The 20,816-nt window shown below is 38.4% G+C and overlaps 1 protein-coding gene across 3 annotated transcripts; it reads left to right on the top strand.

Moving 5' to 3' along the window:
- Nucleotides 1–4,122: 4,122 nt before the first annotated feature.
- LOC122665716 (formin-like protein 5) lies at nucleotides 4,123–20,196 on the top strand. Of its 3 annotated transcripts, XM_043861875.1 has the most exons (6): nucleotides 4,123–4,557; nucleotides 5,235–5,597; nucleotides 5,640–6,506; nucleotides 16,045–16,245; nucleotides 16,335–16,486; nucleotides 19,561–20,196. In XM_043861875.1, exons 2-6 carry the CDS (start codon nucleotides 5,276–5,278, stop codon nucleotides 20,038–20,040), a joined length of 2,022 nt encoding a protein of 673 aa, XP_043717810.1. In that variant the 5' UTR covers nucleotides 4,123–4,557; nucleotides 5,235–5,275; the 3' UTR covers nucleotides 20,041–20,196. The 3 variants fall into 3 exon arrangements, with proteins under 3 accessions (XP_043717810.1, XP_043717801.1, XP_043717806.1); XM_043861866.1 differs by having other exon boundaries at nucleotides 5,235–6,506; XM_043861871.1 differs by having other exon boundaries at nucleotides 5,245–6,506.
- The last annotated feature ends 620 nt before the right edge of the window (nucleotides 20,197–20,816 follow it).

The raw sequence follows: 20,816 nt of genomic DNA on the forward strand, positions 1-20,816 counted from the left end.
GCTAACCGGTATGGTTGTGGGGTTCCTCTCATAGGGGGGTTAAAATGACCATTCCACCTCCTGACCAAACACACAGTCCCGGGTGGAGTCTACCCCCCTTTTATTAGAGGCACTAGGGAACCGTACCGGGCAGGGGAACCGCAGGTGATAAAAATTCGGGCTGCAGGGGGCTAAAAATCCAGAATCCAGGAGCATTGGCAGCAGTAGTACCTCGCTTCTCCGGCTTCTGGTATCCATCAAAGGCATAAGATCTGATAATCTGGGAGGAATTCTTCTTCTGCTCCCAAGCAATATTCTCAGAGCCTGCTTCTCCAACCTCAAAGGCAAGGATATAGCATGCCATTAGAATCTGGAAATCTGAGAAACAGAAGCTTAGCCAAACTTAGATCAACATAAGGAATTACCCAAGTGGTGCAAGATTGAAAATTTTAGAATATAAACGGATAGAAAATAAAATATAATAAAAACAATACGAATATAATTATTACAATATTGATTAGTTCATGTGTCATTTTTTTTTATAGAGAAGAGTGGAGAGGGAGAGAGAGAGAGGGAGAGGGTTTTAAATGCGGATCAGAGACAATCTGGGTAGATTAATCTGGAGAACTAGTTCCTCTTACAATTATAATAATTACGGCCTCCCTTGCCCCAAACAACACTTAAAACCTCATATCCATTTGTTTCTTGTCTGGCCAAATTTTCTCAAGGGATCAAGATACTAAGATTGTTATTGGCTTTGGATGCCAATAACATGAGTTAGAAATCTCCTGAAACTCATTGGTGTGTGAACATTAGTGCCATCTCTGATTACTGTAAGTTCAAGGCCTATCGAAAATGGTGAACAAATTAAGAATACTACCTTTTTAAGCTTCTTCACCATGGGTGGATTTATCTTCATGGAGTCTAATGTCATTATTTGCAAAGAAAAATCAGTGCAGTCTCTTACTTTAATTCCTTGTGACCTTTCTATCCTCTGCAACAATCTCAATAGAATTGAAAATCCAAACTTGGACAGTGATTGTATTTGAATAAGGGTGATGTTCTAAAATCCAAATTGGATAGGACCTGAAAAGGGGTCAAGTCCTTCCGATTTAACGCATTTGTTTCCTTGTAAAACGGTGGAAAAGGAAAAGTTTCCTAAGAAATAGGTAATATATATATATATATATATCCACGAAACAAAAAAGCCTTAATAGAAAATTTTCCACGCAAAAATACCTAGAGATCCTCTATGTAGCTTACCACTGAATTAGATATGACATTTGGGAGAGGGTTTCCTATAAGGGCAGTGTAAAAAGAATCTATACATTATAATCAATGAGGGATTGATAAATAGTATCTTTCATATGGGATCCATATGTCTCATTGTTTATTATGTGAGGAGGGTAAAAAAGAATCTATATAATGACAGTGTAGCTATCTTTTTTCCATCATGTTTAATATTTTTAAATCTTTTAAGAAAATCTATTTGTTGACAATTGAATTCGACTTGATGATGTGGATGTCCTATAAAAGATGAAAACACTAGATTGATTAGCCCAGAATGAAAGAATCTTCGATATAAAGTCAGATCTTGGCAATAATTGATATGACGAGTGAAATTCAGTAAGAATAATAAATGTGATTACCTACTTCTTACCATTATTGTTCTTATCATAGTTTAGATCAGTTGAATAATTATAGCCCACTTAGGTGGATGGTCAACTGGAACAAACTTACAAAAATGAGTCAGTTGAAATGATTCACTTGAGTGGAAGGTCAGAACCCCAAGACGTTTTGAAGGCGGTGGGCGACTTGTCTGCTAGGGCTTCAATATTCTTCTTCCACATGTTAAGAATCTCTTTCGGTAGGGTACAATATTAGTTTCTAAGACAAAACTGTTGGTATGTATGGATACCGTATTGAATTTGTATCGAACTGAGGCTAAACCATACGGAATTATGTTTAGAATTCTCCTTTCTCTTTCTCCACACTCTATTGGAATTCTATAACCTACATCTTTGGTACATTATTTTCGTTGAATATGAATTTTAATCATTCTTCATCTTTAAGTAGATTTTCTACCCATATTTTTCATGCAATTTTGGTTGAGACAATGTCTGTATTTGTACCAAATAAAGAACATGCTTGTATCTGTATCAAATAGATAACCGTATTTGTTATTGAATAAAAACTGTTTTTGATACCGAATAAAAACCATTTTTAATACCATATACAAATCGTACCGAGTCGATATGGTATTGGTATTGCAAACACAATTTGTATTTGGTATAGTATGGTTTCAATATCTACTTTTTATCTTCTGTACCGCACTGAAATCGTACTAGATTCGGATACTATATTGTCTGACACCCTTATATATTGTCAAGTTGTCTGTGTGCCCTTACTAGGGATCAGATCATGATGTAGTTCTAGAGGCAAAAAAATCATGTGTGTGTGAAAATGTGGACCGAGCTCGAATATCGAGCTACCTACGTATCTTCAGTAGGGATCACATCATAATGTAGTTCCAACCTGATGATTTATGGTCTTTGTAGATTTGTTCTTGACAAGTAGAGTCCAACACAATTTACTAGGCGTGGATCGGGCTCCCACATAAACAGATTCCATTTTGGGGTTAGGGATCGATCGACGGAATTTGTTGAACTCAAAATGCTTAATATAATGTACCCACCTCTTGGGGGTTGAGGCACAACAAGGAGCATCTTCAGTGGAGGAAGATAATACAACTCTTCATCCTTGAAATCCCATCCATCAAACGTGAATTTTACCATATTTGTAGGAAGATAATACAACTCTTCACCCCTGAAATCCCATCCATCAAAACCCCGCCAAAAAAAGGGCCCTTTGTTCCCACCCCACAAAATTCATCCAAACAAATGGACCTGCGCTACTATAACGTTATCCTGATTCCAAAACAAAGCAGGTGATTGGAGAACCTATTTTAGCCTTTCTCTTCTTGAGCCATTGGGGTGGTGGTTCGGGTTACGTTTGGGTCAAATCAAGACCAAAACTATTGAGTCCATTTTGCAATCCCAGTATTCTCACTCATAAGTCATAACAGTGTGGCAGATGCACCATGGTTTTATATTGGATCCGTCGTATCGGTATCAGTCGTGATTGATCTACATACCTGATCGATACTTTATGAGTGGTATCGGAATAGAGGAGCTTAGAACGGTAAAAATACCCAAGTATCGGTATTTGAAGGGCAAAGCAGTCCACCAGGCTCGATACGGCTGGTTTGTATACTGATACCAATACCTAAGTCCATGAAACACCCTTCAAAAGTGGGGCCTATGATGGGACATCATTGGGTCCCATTGTTTTAGCGATTGGGATCACGTGCAGAGGCTCTTTTAAGGCGCGTCAGTCTAACGGTTTTTAATTTAGGTCCATGTTTGGGAACTGGACCGGAATCGATCCACCTATTAATTTATTTGTCAGTTGTGGATCTAAATTTTGGAACCGACCCCTCTAAAACCGGAATCACGCAGACCCATTTCAAACTTACATTAAATCATATATTTTAGTAATGAGAATTTTCTTGTAAATATTTTTGTTCATATTTTTATTTGCATGTTTATAGATGGATATTTGATTAGTTGTATGTTATGGATAAATATTTGTTTATTTATATTTATTTTTTTAATTATTTATATTTGGGAAAAAGAACTTTGTCTTCCCTGAGTTTATCTCTCTGCTCTCCATATGAATAGACATTTTTGCCCCTTTATTTTGAAGAAGAGAGAGATAGACACATGGAAGTGCTGACGTAGGCCACACTTCCAGTAGAAAACTCTTCTCTTTATATGCTTAGATAATTCTTTTTAAAAATTTCAGACATTATTATTACTCTTATGATAATGTTTGGAAGCAACTAGGAACCGGAATCAACTCAGTCACCATTAGCCGGTTCTAGATCTCGTGGTTTAGAATCAATTAGATAAATAGGCCGGTTCTGGTCGCGATCCTTTAGGATTGGACCAATTTCTCAAAACCGGACCGATTTACACCCTTACAATCTCATCATTTCCATGGAAGGGCGAGGGTCAGGATTACTCGGTATCCTGGCCTTACTAACTTACTTATTAAACCGCGATAAATATCTCGCAGGGCAGAACTCAAAGCCAAAACAACAAACTCGCGCTCTTCTCTCTCTTTTTCTATCTCGTACTGTGGAGAAACTCTCTTGAAGAGAACCGGCATGCAAGAAACAATAGTGAAGAAACCCTAGCAGACGCCCTTCTTTTGTCGTTCTTTATCTGGAAAACCGTATACTACCATCTATCTGTTGTTTCATCCTTATTGGTTTCATTTCTTTCTTGAACTTCATCTCTTTTACTGAGGAGGAAACCAGAACGAACCGACAGTTTTTCGCCGTTTTTATTGTTCTGGAGCTCTAATGTCTGCCCTTTTGAGTGTCTTTTTTTGAGTTTTGATTGGTTCTCTCTAATGGTTGGCTTTCTGTTCTGAAATTAGGGTTTCACGCCTCACTCCTTTCTTAAGGAAGAGTTGGTTTTTTGATTTTTTGCGAACTAGAAAGCTGACAGCACTGTAAGATCTCTCTCCATCTTTACCTTGGTTCTTCCCTCTATTCAAATTAGTAGCATTCTCTTTTTTATTTTCATTATGTATTTGTATGTGGATCCCCAAGCATTCACCATAAGCTAGATTCTGTTGTTCGTCATGATTCCTTTTCCCTCCGCCTCCCTGTTAGCTGTAAACTTTGATTAGTTGATTTAACGGTAATGTACACCTGTTCGTGCATGTTTTTGTTTGTCCCCCCACCCCCCTCTCCCCTTTTGCTTTCATATAGTCATTCTTACTTCTGGGTTGATCTGTGTGCATTTGGCCCAATAGGTTCATGCATCTGCTACATTTTGTTCGTCTTCTACAGTTATTTCTGTTGTCCGGGTTTGTTTTTGAATGTTACATTTTTAGGGGAATTTGGTGAAGTTTATGTTTCTTATTTTATTTCTCCTGCTCTTTTCTTCAAACTTCCATCCCCAAACAAAAATTTAAAGGACTTTTATTTCCTCTTCCTTTTGGGTTCAGCTTTTGAACTTGAAATGTTTCTTACCCTCTCCCTCCTTTGGCTTTGTATTGAAAGCTCTAGTTGGGTTTGATGGACCTGGTTCTTTTGTTTTAGGAAATTCGTTCCTTTTTTCCCCCTTGGTCTGCCTTAAAATTTTAAGCTCCTAATGGTGTAGTAAATTTGCTTTTGCGGTTAGTGTTGTGCAGTTTAGTTTGTGCTGGACGGAAACAAGGGAAGATGTCGAGTCAGTACCCTGTTCTTGACAGCCGACCCATTGATCAATGGAAAGTGGCAGAGTTAAAGGAAGAACTTAAGAGAAGGAAGCTTACAACAAAGGGGCTGAAGGATGACCTGATAAAACGGTTAGACGAAGCGATTCGAAATGAGAGAGAAGCTGCTTCTGAGGAAGAATTTGTTAACGGTATTGATTGTGATACCAAAGAGGTTAAGAGTAAAGAGGCAGAGCGAAAGCTGATTGACACTGAAATCATCAAAGACACTGAGGATGGTAGGGAAATTAAAACCCAAGCTGCAGAATATACTAAGGATGGCAGTGAAAATAAATTCCAAGCTTCCAAAGATACTAATGAGGGCAGAGAAATTAAAACACAAGCAGCAGATGATGATGAGTCTGTTGTCGATATCGATGACAGTATACCTGAGATAGCTCAAGGGAAAGCAAAAGCTGAGGAATCAACTGGTAATACAGATCCTGTTGCTGTTGTTGATGAACCAGTAGTCAATGCAGTGTCTGTCGAAACCACAATCACAGTCAGCCACACCATGGTAACTCAGTCAGCATGTAGCGAGCAGGAGTCGCAGAACAATGAAACCAAGACAGAGAATGAGGATCAAAAGCCTCTCCAGGAAGATGCTGTGCTCAACGCTTCCGATCCGAACAATCAGGTATCTGAGGTCAGCCCTGTTTTAGGGTTCCAAGTAAAGTGTGAGTCTATTTCTACTGATTCTGTGTCAATTATTGAAAAGAATGAACTAAAGGATAATTTGAATGCTGATAATTTCCATTTAGACCTAGAAGTTAAGCCAGAGATGGTGCAACCATCATCCAGTGATGTTCCTCCTAATGATGGCAATGTACATCCACTGGATGATCAAGAGCCATGTGAGAACCAGGGCTCTGTTGAAGATATTGATGACACCAACAACCCTAATCTGGACATTAGCAAGAAAAATGATAGTGCTGATGGGGGGTACTCAGAAAAATTAAATTTAGACCGAAGTTCCGGTGACGACTCAATGGAGGAGGATGTAATGGAGAGTAAGCAGATTGATTCTATTCATAATTCTGAAGAATTGAGAGATAGCAATGAGCTAACTGAAGTGCGTGTTGTAAAAGAGGAAAGACATGTTGACGCTGTGGGAGGTGGCTTCTCTTCTGAGAAGAAGGAAGTTCCTGATGATAATAAGACTTGTCATGCTGTTCCTGCTGAGAAAAGAAAACTTGAAGGTACATTTGATTCTTCAGATGTTTTCTCCCATATTATTTTCTTCACTATTATTGAACCTGGAATATGTTCCTACTGTAGTAACTTCCATGGTTTTGGACTTGCTCAGTACCTCTTAGACAGTTCTTTGAATTAATTTTCTGTCCTTCATTGTTTATGGGGTAGATGGACTATATTCTAAGACATGGTTTAGGCTAGAAGTTCTTTGTACATGGGATTTATTTGTCTGTATCACCATCTTTGTTGGACCATTAACATAGATGCAGTAGGCATCAACAGACTTGTGGTTTTAATTTGTTATTTCTCTAGTGGATTATCAATCTGTGCATGCAAGACATGAAGGTAGCACTTTTTGTTGCTGGGATATCTTCTTGAGGAAGTGATATTTGAGTTGTTAATGTGATATCTTAATTTATTCCCATTAATATACACCTTTGATACTGAAGTGGGAAAATTTTTAGACTCCAGGTTTTATGATGTCTTCAATTGATAACCATGAGGCATTTTTCCTTCAGTTCTTATGCTCCATTCCAGATCGGAGACTAAGTTTTCTAAGTATTTTTTTTTGTAAATGTATGTCTGGGTGCATGACTAGAGTGGTGTTAATACTTATCCATGCTAGAATTATTATTAATTTTATTTTTACGACATCTTGGGATTGCATGATGGCACTGAATCTTAGCTACTGTCTTTTTTCCAACAGATTCTTAATTTTGACTTTAGAAGTTTATAATTTGAGGTCATGGTTTATTGCTTACTCATTTTTGTTTGATAGGAAACGAAGAGAACATGTTCAAAAGGTAGATAAGATTGATACAAAAATTGATGACCTTACCAATTCCCAAACGTTTATCGATGGTAAATGCTTCTACCTGCTTACTAGAATCCCCCAGAAGTTTCACAAGACTGCCAATCATTCACAACCTTACAAAAATATCGAAAATAAACCATCCTCATCAAGACCACCCAATGCCAACCTGTACAACATCCTGACTGAAGAAAAAAGGGAAATAACTAGCAGTCTAGCACCAGATCAAGGGATGAACTGGGCAAGGGGATGCATCCTCTCAATGCAGGGCTCCCTGTTCCCTTCCCTCTGTGGAAACCAGGAGCCTCTTCTGTAGTGGGACAAAGATGCAAGGACAAAGATGCAAGGTGTTACAAGCTGAACATGACTGCTGTCTTTCCTGATTCTGTTTCAGATGTTAGGTGTCATGTCTTCTTGTACTTGATGCCTATCTTCCTCTTCTATGTTTTTGAATGGCAGACTCCTCCCTTGAAGAGGCGACTCCCAACTCGGTGGCCTCTTTACAATTTGGCGAACTGTTCTATGCTAAGGAGGGTCTTTTCAGTCTCTGACAATGCACTTTTTAGATAACTAACTAGAGGGTGTGACTTTCCGTCTTCCTTATCCAAGACAAGTCATGAGCCATACTGGGATATGGTGCTTCTGTTTGTTGTGCGGTTGCTTTGCTCATCTGCTGCTTTGGCTGAGATGAACCGATCTCGACCGTGACGATTACCAAGATCCTCATTGAAGATTTTCTACCATAAGCCCTCAAGACTGGAGGTTGGATTGGTGGGTGACACCTTCAGTCTCTCAACCAGTGCAGTGCTTCTACTGCAGCTCAAGAACCACTTACCCCACGCAAAAATACATCACTTGGATAGGAGCTTGGGGTAGTAAGTTCAACGTTTTATTGGTGTGGATATGTGATGGGTAACTCTGAATCTAGTGCTGCCACAGTAATAATCTTTGAGATCCTTATCCCTTCGCCTAAGGATGTTAAGATGGATGTTCGGCAAACCTAATAAGGATAAAATGAGGAACGGATGTATTAGAGCTGATGTGGGAGTTGACCCGATCAGCGACAAGCTTTGAGAATGTCGTCTGAGGTGGTTTGGACATGTACAACGGAGGCCTGGGGACGCCCTAGTAAGGAGTGATTTGATTCCAATTGAAGGAGCTAAAAGAACTAGGTTCAGGCCTGAAATGACCATAGGTGAGGTTGTGAAGAATGACATGTTTAGTCTGGGTCTTGTGCCAAGTATGACCTCAGATAGAGCCTATTGGAAGGCAAGAATCCATGTTGTTTACACCATGTAGCCGAATTTTTCCTGATTTCCTGGGCCATCCTCTTTTCTCTTACTTTCACTTCATTTTTCATTTCTCACATTTCTTATATAATTTCTTCATTTTTCTTCTCAATTCCCTCTTTACTTTGTTTTGAAAGTACCCATGTAGCCGACCCCATTTAGTTGGGATAAGGCTGAGTTGTTGTTGTTTGGTTTGATTGAATATATTTAGGACTAGACCTTGCCCTTTGGGTCCTCATTGCATGAAAGCCAAAAAGGCCTCCACTTGATTGGACCAGAATTGATTAGCAGAATCAGGATCACCCAAAACAATGAAACAGTGCAGCTTAGGGAGAAGTTTATAACTTGAGATAGGTCAGAAAGGTATAATTCCCTGGTTGAGGGGTTATAATATGAATGAGTAGAATATCTCTGCAGATAATCTCAGTAAAAGAGTTCTAGAATGGGATTTTCAGGCAATTCTTAGTTGCACTAAGAAAACAGAATTGCAGATCTAGAACTAGTATCGGTAGTTCCCCACCCCCTTTTTCTCCCTTTTGTATCTGGAATAGAAAAGTTCCAAATTAAGAGCCCGCTTGATAACCTTACGAGAAACAGTTTCTGGTGTTTTTCCGTTCTGAGAAACGGAAAAACATCTAAAAATCGCTTGATAACGAAGTGTTTTTTGTGACTGTTTTTGGAAACATAAATCAAAATTTATGCTCCCTGGAAGACTTTTGACAGAACATGTTGGACATGTTCTGTTGTTTCTTGGCTGAAAATTGGAAAAGTGTGCCCGATAAAAACTCCTATATTCTTTCACTATGCTCTTTTGTAAAACTGGAAAAGTGTGCCAAACATATCCTTCTGTTAAATTTAAAAAAAAAAAGAAAAAAAAAAGGGTTTTGCTTGTTTTCAAGAACAGGTTTACCATGCGGGTCAAAAACGGTTTCTCAGCACAGAAAATAAAAAAACTGTTTTGCTGTTTCTCAGGATATAACCAGAACAGAAACACCCGTAAGGTTATCAAGCGGGCACTAAATCTTCCTTTTTTGTGTTTCTTGGCAACTGGTTCATTCCCAGGAACAAAAGAGTTAACTGGTATAACAAACATATTTTTTTTCTTCTGAGAAACAAAGAAACACATAAACAGAAGTGTTGTCATGCAGGGCCTTATATGCACAATTTGAGCTAAGCTAGCTTATCAGTTGTTTGAGAGTAGTTGTAGAAGAAAGCAACTAGAGAACTTGACTGAAAACAGGGGACCCACAGATGTATTAGAACTATAATAAACTGACCTGTTATAACGGATAGATAAGATAGAGGAGTAGAAGAGATAGAACATGCTAGAAATCCACCTGAAACCCTCTTGGAATCGACCAAGTTGAATCTGTCAATCCACTCAGAGAAAGTACTAGAATCCACAGTGCTCTGAAGAAAACTCAAGTATCCTTTATTCATAAAAATCATGGGGTAGGCTTTTTTCTGTGCATCTTTTTGTGGTATTAGACTAGACAGACACAGACTAACTTAGACTGGCATGAATCAATTCCTAGGCTAAGAATGATATTTGAAAACACAGACCTGTCGACCAGCATAATAGGACTCCTAGTTCAGCTAGGATGAGAAAACTTTCAAAAACGAAACTGGAAAACACTAACTCAAATCCTACCATGATTATGGGACAGGATTAGCACACAGAAATAAAAAAAGGATCTCCTACTACTGACCTGATGACCAGATTAGTAGTTGGACTCTAAACTTCACAAGGAATTACCATCGCAAACTAATTCTTCCTCCCCCCCCCCCCCCCTTTTTTACCTGCATCACGAATGATTGATGTGACATCTATTTTTATAAGAGCAATGTTATTGTCATTCTGTGTTTGATGTATGCAGAAAAGCATCATCGTTTTAACTTAGTAGGAAAACGATCATGATTTTTTGTTCATCAATTTGTGATTATATCGTAATTTTAGATTTTAGTACTCGAGACATTCGAGATCAGGTCCCTTGGTGATGCAGGAGCAGTTCTTTGGACTAGGCTGAACCCGTTTGCAAATCCAGACAGAGATGAACCGGGTCCAATTTGGATCTTTTGTTTAGTAAGATATTTTAGAATTTTTATATATTTATACTTTAGGATTAACATATGATCTTTTATTTGGTAGCTTAAGTAGGAGATAACTACTAGAATTTAGTTTCCTAATTGTTTTGAGTTTCCAAATTAGAATAGGTTTCTTTTCATTTTGGGCGGCTTCTTTTATTTATGTACATGTGCTGTGCTTTTAGAACTCAGATTTGAGAATGAATAGTTGAGAGTTGTGAGTGCCTGCGTGGCGTGCTTGTGCGATCCTTCTCCTCCGTTCTCCTCTCTTCTCTCTCACCTTGTGTTCTTCCTTTCCCCTTCTTATCTGCGGTTTTGACCCTTCTCCTTTCTCTCAGGTACATTACTTTCTCCTTCCTGCTGTTCCATATTCCCTCTCTCTCTCATCTCTTCTTTGTTTGCTGTTTCCCTTTGAGTTCCCTAATCCTATAGCCATGATTCCCTGTCTTAGCGGTGAAAACAGAATCTCCATCTCACGTTCCACCTCCCTCATCCACTATCCTTTCTTCCTAAGAATTTGGTAGATGGTCCTTACCTCAGGAGCGACTTATATTATGGAGTGCGAGTTTGGAACACCAATTGGTATGAGACTGTACGTCAGATCTCGAGTCTGATCCCTGTTTTGCCATTAGAGTCAGTTGCAATAAATAACCCTCACTTTTATGTTCTGTTGGAGTTCTTATCACTTTCATTCAAGAGAGCTATGTCCAGTGATTCTCCCTTTGAAGTTTCAGGTTGATCTGTGATCTTTTGAAAGGTTTTAGCCATCCAAGTCCTTTGATTTCTGTTCTGGTTCGCTGCTGTTCAAAGGTTGAAGAAGACTCACAAGATAACTTTATCTCCTTAGTCTATTCACTCACTTTCCCCCTTCTCTTTCCCTTTATTCCCCTTAGTCCTCTTATCTTTGCTTCCAACTCTATCCCTTCTCAATAAATAGTAATTCCCTTCATGTCCCATTGCTTCTTTGTTTACCAATATTGAACATTCTATTTTATTACAGAATTGCCATCCCAATTGCTTACTAATCTATTCAGAAATTGGATGGGGCCCATAAGCAATCCAAGCTGGGTTTTGAACCCCCGATCACACCACTTTGTTTATGATTTTTGCTGCGGATATTGTTTTGGTGGATGAAACATAAGTAGGGATCAACGCTAAGTTAGATTGCAAACAGAGTATATGGTTTGCAACTTTAGTTATAGTATCGCGGATAATGAAATGGTGAAAATTAATGAGAGTGCAATCTCGCAAAATGATTATTTTAGGTATCTGGGCTCAATCATAAATAAATGAGGGGAAATAGATGATGATGTTGAGAACTACTGCGTAGCGCAGTTGGTAGAAATGTGGAGCGTTGAAGCCCACCCTACCAGGAGGTCTTGGGTTCAAGCCTCATGGTTCTCATCTTCCCTCCCCCCCCCCCCTCAACATAATAAGTACCTATCTTAAAAAAAAAAAGAGATGATGATGGTACACAAAATTAAAATAATATGGATGAAGTGGAGATGTGTGTCCAGAGTGTTGTGTGATCGACGTATTCTTGTAAGACTTAAAAGGAAAATTTTTAGGGCAGTGATATGACCGGTTATGACGTATGACACGGAATGTTGGGCAGTTAAGAACCATCATATGGATAAACTCAGTGTAGCTAAGATGAGGATGTTGAGATGGATGTGTGGTAAAATTAGGAAGGATAAAGTACGTAATGATCAAAGAGCAGATTCGGGAGTAGCTCTGATACATGATAAGCTGTAAGAAAGTTGTTTGAGGTGGCATGACCATGTACAATGGAGGCCTTTAGATGCTCCAGTACAGAAGAGTGATTTGATTCAAATTGAAGGAGCTAATAGAGCTAGGGGCAGATCCAAGGACTCTGGGATAAGTGGTGAGAAAAGGCATGCATAGCTTAGGTCTTGTTTGATGTATGGCTTTGAATAGAGCTGATTAGAGGACAAGGGTCCATGTAGCTGACCCCATTTAGTTGGGATAAGACTGAGTTGTTGTTGCTTAGATTGTAGAACTACTCTGAATCTTCCTGACCCATGGGAGAGATGGGAAGCCATTGCAAGAGGACATATTGTGTTTGTCTTGGTGATAGCTTAGTTCAGAACTTCTTGAGAGTGAAGGAGACAACATTTTCATGATTGTGGTTTTATTCTTGATAATAGGATCAAAGTTTTGAATCTCAAGGGCGTCTTTGGTATGGTTTTTATTTTTTATTTTTGTCTTAAAAAACATTTTTGGTTGCGTTTGGTATCGTTTATGGAGCCTGTTTCTATTTACAAAAGAGTGAAAAAAACCAAAAATAAAAAATAGATCGAAAGCTGTTTATGGTTTTTGGCCAAAAATCACTTTTGACCATTTATGCAGGACTTTAATGAGCACGTGGTCATAGGTCTCAAAATCGAAGGGTGAGAGCGTCTTTTCATCGTTTAATTAGAATTATCGAACCTCCTCCTCCTCTTTCTTCTTCTTCTTTGTGCAACCCATCCGCCACCAGCACCCAGTAATTGTTTACCCTTTTACGATACGATAGAGGATTTGATCTTTGTCAAGGGTCTCTGAAGTTTGAGAAGGTTTCAGGTAAAGGCAGCTGCTCACTGTGTCAAGGGTTTCTGTTTCTTCTCTTTCCTCGTAGTTGGATTTAATCCTCCCTTCTGCAAAGCTTGGCTTCTTTTTGGAAGCCATGAACGCCATTTTTAACTAAAGAATGAATCACCCCTTGTGAGTGTAAACTGTGAAGCTAAAGAGGGTTTATTTCTTTATAGGACTCGAGGGGAGTGTGTCTCTGTGATCTCTGCGTCCTAGTGTCACTGAGATTAATGGATCTAAGTACACTTCCAAAGAATAGCCTAAAGATAATACTGTAGGGTTGTAAAGACCTGATTCTATTGGATGCAAGGAATTGCAGTGGTTTTGAAGAGGATGAGGAAAAGATATTGAAGATGGCATCTCATATCAAGACATTCATTTTTGTTGGTTCAGTATCGTTCTGTTTGGAACCTTTCAAATCATACTATTACTCCCATTTATTCTATCAAGCCATGAAAAATAGCTACTTCGTATCCAGAATCCTTCAGTCTCCAGCCTCCTCTGACCCCTTCTTTGAACTCTCCGAGTATTTGAACACTTTGGCCCTAACCATAACCACCTCTGCCCTCGAATTCTTCCGCTTCTGTTCCTCTTCAATCCCTGGTTATCGACATGATTGCTTCACCCACAATCGACTTCTTACCTTTTTGGCCAAGTCGTCTGCATCTGATTCTATCCAACTTGTTCGTGGGATTGTTGATGAGATGGAACAATTGGGTATGAGGGGTAGCATTTCCACTGTGAATATCTTTATTCCAAATATTTTTCTCTTCTTTTAATCGAATTGACTGTATCGATTTGATTAATCTGGGCTTCTTCTCATTCCTTTCCGTTTTCACAGGAAGGAAGATGGATGAAGAGGGAATCTCTTCATCCATCATTTCTTCAAAAAATTATTCTACATATAGACATACCAAACCATTTATCATTCGATACTCTATTATGTCTAATGTATACCAAACGATTTTTAGTTTTTGATCAAAAATAGTTTTCATTAATGATTTTTGTATTTTGGTAAATAGACAAAAATAAAAAATAAAAACTATACCAAAGAGAGCCCAAGTACATGTTTTTGGTTAGGTTCTATAATTTTGATGTAGTCTAAATATTTTTTTAGGTAGGTTGGATGCTCAGAAATTGCAGAGTGTTTTCCTGATCCTGTTGTGGACAACATCTATTTCAGTTGGTTATGTGCCATACTGGCATGCCAATTTGAAGTTTTAAAATTTGTACATATTTATTTCTTTTGATACTCGTCTTTTTGACTGTATGCCTAGGGATGTAGAATTGGTTGCTGGCTGCCTTTGACAAAATAGGTAACGTAGACTGTAGAGGTTTTTCACCAGGAACTTATGTTACTTCCCGGCTACCACCTTTGGCCCTGGTGGCCCCTTAAATTGGGGTGGGAAGGCTCTTATGCCTTTTCGAGTAACCCATTTCTTTCTCGCGATAAGAACTTAAGAAGATGATAAGCAAGCAACTGTGTAGAAACTCACTATAAGAGCAACAGACATTATGAGGAACTGTAATAAGAACTTCACTTTCTGAATCAGTACATGTATATGGATATAGTTATTCTGTGCTAATATATTTTATGAACCATATTTTACCCCCCTCTTTTGGGTGTGTGTAAGTTGGATATTATTTTTTAGTGTTTACTATGCTCAAAATATGAGGTCAGTCACCTACCAAAAAAATGTCGATGACCCTGGAAACATCCACATTAAGGTTATAGGTATTGGATGCCATATTGGTCTCTGGTGATACCAATACCGATACATCCGTTTCGATCAGGTATCGGGCCATGTTGGTCCAGTATCGGATGGAATTTCAAAAAGGACAACTTTTTGGCCGATACAACCTACCTGTATCGGTATCAGTATTGATACATATTGGCCGATACAACCGATAGTCCGATACCATACCAATACTTCAATCCATAATTGACATGGAAACTAAATTGGCAATCGAAAAGAGCTTCACATGTTGGCCACACCATCCTCTATGTAAAATTCAGCCCAAAATCACTTCAGCACAAGTCAAACCAAAGTCTTCTTCATTGTAAGCTTAGGTTACAAAACAATGTTTACTGCTGAGAAGTCTACTGGTTTGCCATACAGTTAGAGTTCATTAAATGTGATATGGCCCATCCACTGTGTTTTTATAATACGATGGAAGGGCTGGATTTACCATTTCATCCTTCGTGCATTTGCTTAGATTGGACAGGTAACCTAAAATGGAAATCTAGTTGCTTTTAGAAATCCTTACATATTGAACAAGAAAATTGTTAGTATGAACTTTTGCTGCAGTACCTGTTTCCAGTATTAATTTAATATTGCAGGTTTCAAGTGAACTAGTTGAAAATCGTGTTTTGGAAAAAAATAATCATTTTCTTGGAAAAACAAATCATTTTGTTTACAGTTTTCGTCTTATCTATTGTGATGAGAATTTGCTTGTTTTAGTGTGTTATAAGCTTTGACAGTCTCCATTAGTAATAGGTATGACATGAAATTGTAAATTATTTAGTGTTGAATATGATATTTGATTCTATGAATATGTAAGTTCATATAAATAATGTGAAGTTTAGGGTTTCCTCCATGGTGTCATATGTTCTCAGATTTAATGTGGTATCAAAGTAGTTTTAAAATTATTTTTTTTGTAGTATTCTGAAATATGAAACTGGATTTAAGGTCTGTGGGATAGGCTGTTGTTTCTACTATTAAACCTTACTTTCGTGATCGTGTGCTTAACAAGCTTTGCCCACAGATCAAGAAGCTGTTGGGAACATTGAACCTCCAAAACGACAGCGTCGATGGAATTCTGAGAATATTGAAGTTCCCCAACTGCAAGTCTCTAATTTCACTCCTTCTACAACACCAAAAGATGCTTCTCACTCTACCTTCCCCAAACGAAACTTCACCAGGTCCAACTCAAACATAAGCGAAGAATCACCCAAGGAACGTGTTGGTAAGCATCTCTCTTTTCAGCAGTTAAAAGTGAAGTGACAAATGTACCTTAGAATTAATTATGGATTGCCATTGCTTTTTTGTTGGCAGTTCCACCTTCACCAAAACCTCCAACGACATCCCTTAGAATCGATCGTTTTCTCCGTCCATTTACTCTCAAAGCAGTGCAAGAGCTTCTAACCAAAACTGGAAAAGTCTCTAGTTTCTGGATGGATCACATCAAGACACACTGCTATGTTACGGTATGTCTCTGCTTCCTTGTGTGCTATATCGTGTGGTTTCACTGGACTGATATGCATGAGATCGTTTACTATAGAACTGAATTTGAAGACTCAAAAACAGTTCCAATAAACAAGATCTTTTCTCAAAGAATAAGTTTAGATTAGGAGATTTCAAATAACAGTAAATCAGATGGTTAGAATAACCCCAAACTCAAGTCGAATCTAGCAAATCAGTAGTAGAACAGCTGCTGAAAATCTGAGATCGATCCAATGGACAGGTTTGAAATTTGGGACCTATCCTAGTTTACGTAGAAGGACAAATCAGTTATCTGACTAATCAAAATAAACTTCAGAAATCAGAACTAGACTGTCCAATTGATTCTGTATATGGATTGTAAATCTCAGCAGGAACAGGTCTTAGATCAGAATTCGATTTAACTTACTAATGGACAGATTACCATTTAAGGGCAGAATCAGAAAACTCAATATATATCCAGATCAGCAGGTCTGATCTGGACTGAACTATGATCGAGTTCTTTAGGGTTGAAGAACAACTGCTCAAAATCTGGACAGATTCTAATGGTTGGATTGGCCTAATCAGAATTCATTCAAAAAAAGTGTAACGTATGAATTCCTAGTTGAAATATGACTATCAATTAAAGGTCAGAATCTGAAATTGTTTACAGATTATGGTAGAGAAAAATCTCAATTGAAAGAATCATTAAACATATTTGAAATCAGGTGAGTACCTCACTGTCAATTCAACAATTTGATGGTGAGTAAATTGTATCGTATACAGCCAATAGAACAGAGTTTCGATTAGAACATAATTTGATTCCAACAACTAGAACAGTAGGTTCTATAATGTGAATTGCAGAAAAGAACTACAACAATACTTACTGGTAATGGATGAAGGATGGTGGAAGAACAAGAACAAAATATAAATTAAACCCCCCTTGCTTCACGCTGCGAGGTGGTTGGATGGATAAAACATCAGCCAGCCTTGATCGAACACGAGAATCCTTGATCAAACTTAAGGGATTTTTTCACAACATAAAGAGAAGTGCAGCAATAGCTTTTAATGCTGGCCTTCCTTACAAACTTATATAGAAGACTCAAAAACTGACTCCTACACTAAAAAGGAAAGACCGAATACAATCCTTAACAAACAAAGTAACCTAAACTGATTAGTAAACTGAATAACAAAGGAAACTGGCTTAAAACAAGACTGGATTATAGAATCTTCATCCAGCCTAACTAAAATACGTAACAACAATTAAAATAAGGGTTTTTTTTCAAATAAAAAAAGGTCGTACCCAGTGCACAAGGCTCCCGCGTTTAGCAGGGTCTGGGGAGGGTCTAATGTACGCAGCCTTACCCCTGTTTCTAGAGAGGCTGTTTTCAAGACTTGAACCCGTGACCAAGCGTTCAGCAAGTGAGCACTTGACCAACGTGCCAAGCACGACCTTCGGTTTTTTTTCAAATGCCCCCTTCAAATTGCCCAAACGTACAAATGCACCCACCCCAGAAACTTTAGTAATTCCAAATGCACCCCTACTTTCCGAACTTTGTAACAATCTAGTCCAGTCCGTTAGTCTGGTACGTTAGATGTTACTTTCAGGGAATCTAATGACCAAAATGCCCTTGTGATAAAAACCCACCAAAATTAAAGACTAAAGTGGCCAAAATGCCCTCATCTTCTCCAAATCGTTTAGGGTTTGAAACTGAAAATTCTAAAAGAAATCCACATGAAAAAACCTAAATAAACAACTGGATTAGAAACAGGGTAGGTCTCGTCTGAGGAGCCAATTCCAATAATGTCAAAGAGAATAAAAGCGAATAATACTAAATTAAAAACCCACTAGCAAGAAAATTAAATTCTGAAATAAGATCTGGGTCAATGACGAAATGCAGTAAATACTCAAAATAAAGGTCCCTATTCCTTCCTTGGAGATTGGTGTTCCTGTGGATCAAAAATCGCCTACCAACAAAATCAAAATTTCAAATATATAGTGTTGAAAGGGGGGAAGGAAAAAAAAGAAGTAATTTTTAAGCTTTGGAACCGAACCTGACCATGGTGCCATAGGGTAAGCGGTTGCGCGCACACAGACACGGAGACAAAGAAAAGAGGTGATGAGAGGGTTAGGGTTTATAGAGAAACTTCACGATTGAGTCGACCAGTATAGAATTAGTATATACGTATTGAGCTTTTTTTTTTATGAAAGTGTAATCACACAAATCACACACCCCAAAAGGTTAACAGAGTTTGACTTGTTTGAATTAGGACAAGTTTCAGAAACAGCAGAAAGTAACTCCTTCGTCCTAAATACTTCACAGAATCGCTTCGAAATTTTAGCCTGGAAGTAAAAGCTCAGGAGCAGATTCTACTCCAAAGAAATTCAACTGAGACCTGACAAAATATCACCTTTCAACAACAAATCCTAAACATAGCCGGAAAAGAAAAAACGATTACTTGACCTGAACGAAACAGCAGAAAAAAGAAAACGCACAGAAAAGCAACAGAAAAAAAATGAAAAGCAGACATTATGAAGAACACTAGAAAAGATCCTTCATTTCTCCTTGGAAGGTTTTTTCATGTGGATTTCTTTAAGAATTTTCAGTTTCAAATCTTAAACGATTTGGGGAAGATGAGGGTAATTTCGTCATTTTATTCTTTAATTTTGGTGGGTTTTTATCATAAGGGCATTTTGGTCATTAGTTTTCCTAAAACTAATGTCTAATGTCCCACGTCCTAGACTAATGGACTGGACTAGATTGTTACAAAGTTTGGAAAGTAGGGGTGCATTTGGAATTAATAAAGTTTCAGGGCTGCATTTGTATGTTGGGCAGTTTGAGTGGGGCCATTTAAAAAAACCCTTAAAATAAAGATACTTAACTAAGTAATTCCATATGCTTAGCCTCCACCCACATTATAGGCCCATTAAAGTGGTCTATTACTATGAAAACATACGGGATCAAAGGTCTAACACATACATAATCCAACCCAAAGCTTATTGCCAATAAGCCTGTTTATATGATTTATCTGCATCACGGTTTCTCACTGGACTGATGTGCACGAGGCTTGGGTTGTGCAGTATTCATCGGTAGAAGAAGCCATCGAGACTCGAAAATCGCTGTACAACTTACAGTGGCCTTCAAATGGAGGACGACTCCTGGTGGCCGAATTTGTTGACCCCCAGGAAGTGAAAATGCGGGCTGAAGCTCCCCCCCAGCCCCAAGCACCACCTGTCAGCACCAGTCCAGCAACACCTGGAGCCCCTTCAAACTTCCAGACCCCATTGACTACTGTTCGTCAACATGGGCTGCGGCAGCAGCTTCCACCCCCACCTCCACTCCCACCACCACCACCGCCACCACCGATGTCTGACCAACCCACAGCAAGGGAAAGGCTGCCTCTTCCACCCCCACCTCCACCCTTGAAGAAGCAAGAACCACCAATTGTTACCCTTGATGATCTGTTCAGGAAGACTAAAGCTACCCCTCGGATATATTACCTGCCTTTATCTGATGAGCAGGTCACAGCAAAACTTGCAGCACGAGAGAAAAAGGCATGAAATTACCCGTGCTAGTTTGTGCAGAAGGTATCAGGATTGTCAATGGATGTGGAATTCTTCCAGGCATAGAGTCAAATGTGGATGATGTGTTCCAATTAATTTTTGCTTTGGATGGGAATTCATGTTGAGTACAAATCAAAGAATCTTGATACTGTTTTATGGTCGAGTGGCGGAATGATCTGTTTTATTATTTCCTAAATATATTCAAAAAACCATGTTTTTTTTTTGCAAGACACGTCTATTGATTATTAGACACGTCTTCTAATAATTACACCTATTAGTGGCTTAGGTGCTTATTTGGAAGAAGCACCCTTATTCAAAGCAATTTTTTTAAAAAGTACAAAACATATTTTGTATAATTTATTTCTAAATATTAAAAATTCCAAAACCTTTCCTTCATACACTTAAAATGCCAACAAAATGGGGCAGATCAGGTGGTGCTCAAAATGGTCAGAAGCTCATGTGTAAAATTTATTTTCTATCAAGAGTTTGTCACAAGACAAAACATAGTATCATAGGCAAACATAACCATGCATGGGGATGTATATGGGGATGTATGTTAATTCATATATTTGATTAAATTAGGTTTTGAAATTTAGCACGTGGTTAATTAAGACCAAAGCCTCTCTATCCCCGATGGTTAGAAGAGCAATATCACCCATTCATGTGGTAAAAGAATAGTGGGCGTATAGGAAAGAGTCCCTACCATGGGTATTGTCTTGGACTGGTTTTCTCTTCGCTTCACATCTAACCAAAAGGGGCCTAACTACTTGATG

This window comes from Telopea speciosissima, chromosome 1, assembly GCF_018873765.1.
Source record: "Telopea speciosissima isolate NSW1024214 ecotype Mountain lineage chromosome 1, Tspe_v1, whole genome shotgun sequence".
Taxonomy (NCBI): domain Eukaryota; kingdom Viridiplantae; phylum Streptophyta; class Magnoliopsida; order Proteales; family Proteaceae; genus Telopea; species Telopea speciosissima.

Excerpts from the sequence above, each read along its gene's own strand:
- LOC122665716 (XM_043861866.1), top strand. The coding sequence starts at position 5,276 with ATGTCGAGTCAGTACCCTGTTCTTGACAGCCGACCCATTGATCAATGG. Across the intron at positions 16,246-16,334 it reads ATCACCCAAGGAACGTGTTG|TTCCACCTTCACCAAAACCT; the intron begins GTAAGCATCTCT and ends TTTTGTTGGCAG. Across the intron at positions 16,487-19,560 it reads AGACACACTGCTATGTTACG|TATTCATCGGTAGAAGAAGC; the intron begins GTATGTCTCTGC and ends TGGGTTGTGCAG.